Source organism: Tenrec ecaudatus, chromosome X (genome assembly GCF_050624435.1).
Source record: "Tenrec ecaudatus isolate mTenEca1 chromosome X, mTenEca1.hap1, whole genome shotgun sequence".
Classification (NCBI taxonomy): Eukaryota; Metazoa; Chordata; class Mammalia; order Afrosoricida; family Tenrecidae; genus Tenrec; species Tenrec ecaudatus.
In genome coordinates this window covers 1,865,282-1,869,709 of record NC_134548.1, presented here as the reverse complement: position 1 = coordinate 1,869,709, position 4,428 = coordinate 1,865,282, and the positions used below count along the sequence as shown (strand labels likewise).

Here is a 4,428-nt window from a genome sequence, read left to right as displayed (position 1 = left end):
TTGTGCTGAGAGCTCTCATCTGTCCCTGTGTCTTCATGAAAAGAGTCAATCCCATATTTCCCTGGGGGAGAAAATTGTGGTTTTCAACTCTCAACCTTCTAGATGACAGCCCAACACAAAAGTCGCAAGACCATTAGAGCTCTAAAATATATATAATTGCATCACTACCAAACTACAGAAAATCCTGTCCCGTCCAAGTAGACATAGAGAAAGCCCCACCGCAAGTAGATGAGATATGCACAAAAGACAAGACAGACAGCTGCTGCAGGAACCGTGAGTGCAGAAAGGTACAGGGATAATGAGCTCCGACGTCCTTATACCCTGTTGATGCTGAGTACAGCAAACAGGTGCACGATGACGACTGCACCCTGTATGCACTCAGCCTATGAAATACAGGAAGACTTATGTTCAAACCCTGATCTCCTGGTTTGTATATTGATACAAACACTGGCAACAGCCACCCTGTCCATCATAGGCAGCCAATATCTCTGATATCTGAGGACATAAATGTTTGAAGCAGATAAATTCGTCCTTCCCTGTGGAGCACCTGGTGGGATTATTCTACAGATCTTGTGCTTATCTGCCCATTACTTTCTTCAAAGCCCCACCAGGGATAAGGTGCTATGCAACGATGCAATAGGGTCCCCCAAATGACATCAGGAAATAACTGAAGTATCCCCTAGGTGCATTACTGAAACCAGGCGTCCTGGTACTTGCGAAGTTGGCCAAAGCCCAGCTTTGAACGTGGTAATATTGGAGGTAAAGAAGAGGGAGACCAGTGCCCCCAAATGTGGATGCCCATTTCTTCTGAGTGTGCAACCACAAACCATGTCATGAATAATTAATGTTCACTCAGGCTGCAAGAGGAATCAATACCACAATGAATGGCTTTACGGAGAGATGTTTATTTGAACGCAGTGTACACAAATTTACCCCTGCTTTGAACAATGTGTTTCAGTGGCTTGGAAGGAAAGGGGCTGGTCTCTTCTCAACAAGGGGGGTTCTGAATTTCTTGGAGAGTTTCCTAGGTGGTGGAATCCAGGTTGCAGTGAATCGAGAAGATGCCCAAGATCAGACCTTCAATTCCAAAAACATGGTGCCGTCCTGCCATCCTTTATTGAGGGGGGTCAGCATCCAGTCTGCTGGAATCTTTCTTTCAATGCCTTCTACAAGGCAGGTGAAGCAAGCGAGGGTTGACTTGGGTGAGGGTGATGTCTGATGCATCCTGAAATCTTCACATCTGAAGGCGACTTTATCACAGAGAAGATTCCTGACCCTCGTGTACCTCAAGAACAAATCACTTAGGCATAGGGAACATGAACGCTTTAAAATGGGGCAAGGCACCCACAGCTGGACGTTTTGGACTGACAAGATAGCGTGAAGGAGATGATGGCATCAGCTGTCCATTTGGATGAGGATGGCATGCAATGATCTGTCAGTACCTCTGTGGTTACAGAATTCTACAGAAATGACCCCGTTGGGCATCAGGATCACCATCACCTCCTCCAAGACAGGGAGGAGAGCTTCCTAGTGCAGCATTCCTTGGGGGCCCAAGTAGCAATGCAGTGGGACAGGGAGCTCCAAGAACTTGCAGTGAGGGTTGGTGTGCTGCAGCAGCTGCTGCAGAACATCCCAGGACACGGAGTTTCCACATAACATCAAGGTGACCAGCTGGGAGCAGCGGCCCAGTGCATTCTGCAAGGCCCTGAGGTCAGGGTCCTGGATCCCACAGCCAGCTAAGTTCAGGTGCATAAGGGTGGTGGAGACAATCTCTAGCAGCCCCGGAAGGAATGCATAACTTGAGCTAGGCCTGGATAGACCACACAATACCAGGGTCCTTAGGCGGCTGGTACAGGGGCATAAAGACAGGTAAGTCAAGTCCTCGTCCAAAAGCACACAATCAGTCAGGCTGAGGGTCAGCAAGGGAGATGGCAAGCGTGTGAGCAGCCGGATGAGGCAGCCCCTGGGCAGGCAGGCAGATTCCAGGAAGAGGTGCTGGAGCTGATGCAGATTGAGGAGCTGAGAGGTGAATTGGGCAAGGAGTTGCTCCACGTTGCAGTCTTTGCCACAGTCCTTGCAACCCAAGATGACTCCAGAGAGAAAGAGGGTCTGCAGGTGACCCATCTGCGCCAAGTAAGGAGCAAACCAGTTGAGGCTGTGCAGGTCCCATTTGCCATGAATTTCCACCTCCTGGACACAGTCCAGCTGCACCACCTTCAGGATGTCCCCAAGAATGTGAAGTTGTGGGAGAGGTCCAAGAAACGCCACCTTCCTGCAGCACAGTGTTGGCAGGGCCTTCTTCTGCTTGACCCTTTCAATCAGGAAGGTGAGCAGTACCTCTGAGGTAGCTTCCTCAAACCACAGGTCTGTGAGCACCTCCACGAAGGCCAGGGGCTGGTGCTTCCCTCCTGATCTGGAATGGGGTCCTTTTTCCATCTGAATTCTGCGGGGTGTGTCCTCAGACTCTTCTGATGACATCACAGAGTCATTAGATGGGGCTCCAGCCCAGACATTCCAGAAGTTGGTGCCAGTTTGCAGCTGTAAATCCAACACTTTCAGTTTGCATCTCCTGTGCTGAGCATTCTGGGCAAGCAGGATATCAAGGCCATCGAGTGCAGCCTTTAAGATGAGCTCTCGAAACACACAATCCTCCAACAGAGCCCCAAGTGGGAGCTGTGTGAAGGGCCAGTAGTGCACCATGGCCTTCACCACCTCACTGTGTCCCTTGGCAACGGCTGCCATGAACAAGGGAGGGAAGAACTGTGTGGGCAGCCACTCAAGAGCGGCAATGGCTGAGGCCTCATTCTGCAACACGCCCTGGATGGTCAGGTCTTGGAGCCTGAATGGGTTCCTGCTGCTCATGGTGATCAGTCTGCTCCAAGAGGATTCCTCACCTGTGGATGGGAAAACAGGTCTGCTCAGATCTCAAGGAGAGCCACTCTGTGGACCCCGCCATCCGACAACCGTGTCCTTCTCCCATGTTAGCCTCAGAATCATTTACAAATAGAGGGCTTTCATGTTAATGATACATATTTAACGCACAGTGGAGGGACTGAGAAGGCTCAGATTTCATTCCTGACTCTTACCCTTGATAGCTAGTGGCTAACGAATCCAAGCTGGGCAACTCAGATGACAGGCTTCTTCTTCAAAGGACGTTGAGACTGACAACTCCCAGAGAAGCAGGAGGGATGGCAAGATTCTGTCTCAAGTTCCCAAACCTTCAGGTCAGAAGACTGGCCTAGGAGAGAACAAAGATCATTAGCTTTCAGAGAGTCCTTTTAAATCATACGACCACCCCCACAAAGACGCTATCTTCACCCTCATGGGTTGATCGCAGTAGGGCTCAGCATGGAATTTTGACTTTTGGAAATCTGCTCAACCAGGTTGATGCCATCAGAACTGACCAACCCCTGAGAATCCAGCCCCAACCCTGTTGACACAAGCCCTCAGCCATCTCTGTGCACACTGTGCGTGAGAGAACATGGAAAACTTTGGAGTGTTAGTAGATTAGAGTGGATTTAGCAATTGTTTCCAGAAAAGGCTGCATCACCAAAATTCTCATATGTGCAGTATAGTTTTTCCTTTGCATTTTCATGTGGGTAGCTCATTTCCCAAAGCAAAACCTTAAACCCACTGACTCTCTTCTGACTTTGAGAAACCTTATGGAAGCAAAATGCCTCTTTGGGTTCCTAAGGACTGTCAATCATTCCAAGAGAGCCTGTGCTCATGCATCATCACAGATCAGATTTGAACTGCTGACCTAACGGGGGGCAACCCAAAGCCTAAAAAAATATGCCACCGAGATTGCATCCCTCTCAAACACAGTAGGGATTCGTGGACACCACTGGGTGTCTATGCAGCATTGCTCTCTGGAGAAGAGTCCAGCACGTTCTCTCAGATTTTAAGGGAGATTATGAGAGTAGCGTCACCAACTGGGGGTCTTAAAACCCCCAAGATGTGCTGTATTATTGTTCATTTGTATACAATCCAAATCCAGGACCTCAGCTCAAGGACAGGTTTCTCTCCCTGTGTGTTCTGGCCCAGTTCCTTGTCTTCTTGCAAAATGCCTAGGCTTGACTTGCCTAGGGATCACAGAGTCTTTGAACATCAGCCTTAATGAGCTCAGGAGCTTCACCAAGCAGGGGCTGCAGGTCTACAGAGGCACCCAGATCCAAGTCACCTGTCTTGCTGCAGACAGATCCTGCTTCTCTCTGCCAACTTTTCTCCAATCCCTAGCTGGGTGAAAGGTTCTGAATTCACACCTCAGGAACCTCTGCTTATATCAATCTGGTAAAGATTAAGAAAGGATTAAGGAGTGCTATCCTACACAGAATCCTTTCAACTTGGACCAGCTTCCTAAAGGATCCCATCATAGCAGATCCAATCAAAGCTACCACAGTTTAATGTAATAAAGGAAATAAACTGAAT

General features: G+C 49.0%; 1 protein-coding gene across 1 annotated transcript; it reads right to left on the bottom strand.

The window, feature by feature from the left end:
• Positions 1 to 1,527: 1,527 nt before the first annotated feature.
• LOC142434753 (melanoma antigen preferentially expressed in tumors-like) lies at positions 1,528 to 2,700 on the bottom strand. The gene has a single exon (XM_075539370.1). The coding sequence runs from the start codon at positions 2,698 to 2,700 to the stop codon at positions 1,528 to 1,530; it is 1,173 nt and encodes a 390-aa protein (XP_075395485.1).
• Positions 2,701 to 4,428: the final 1,728 nt, after the last annotated feature.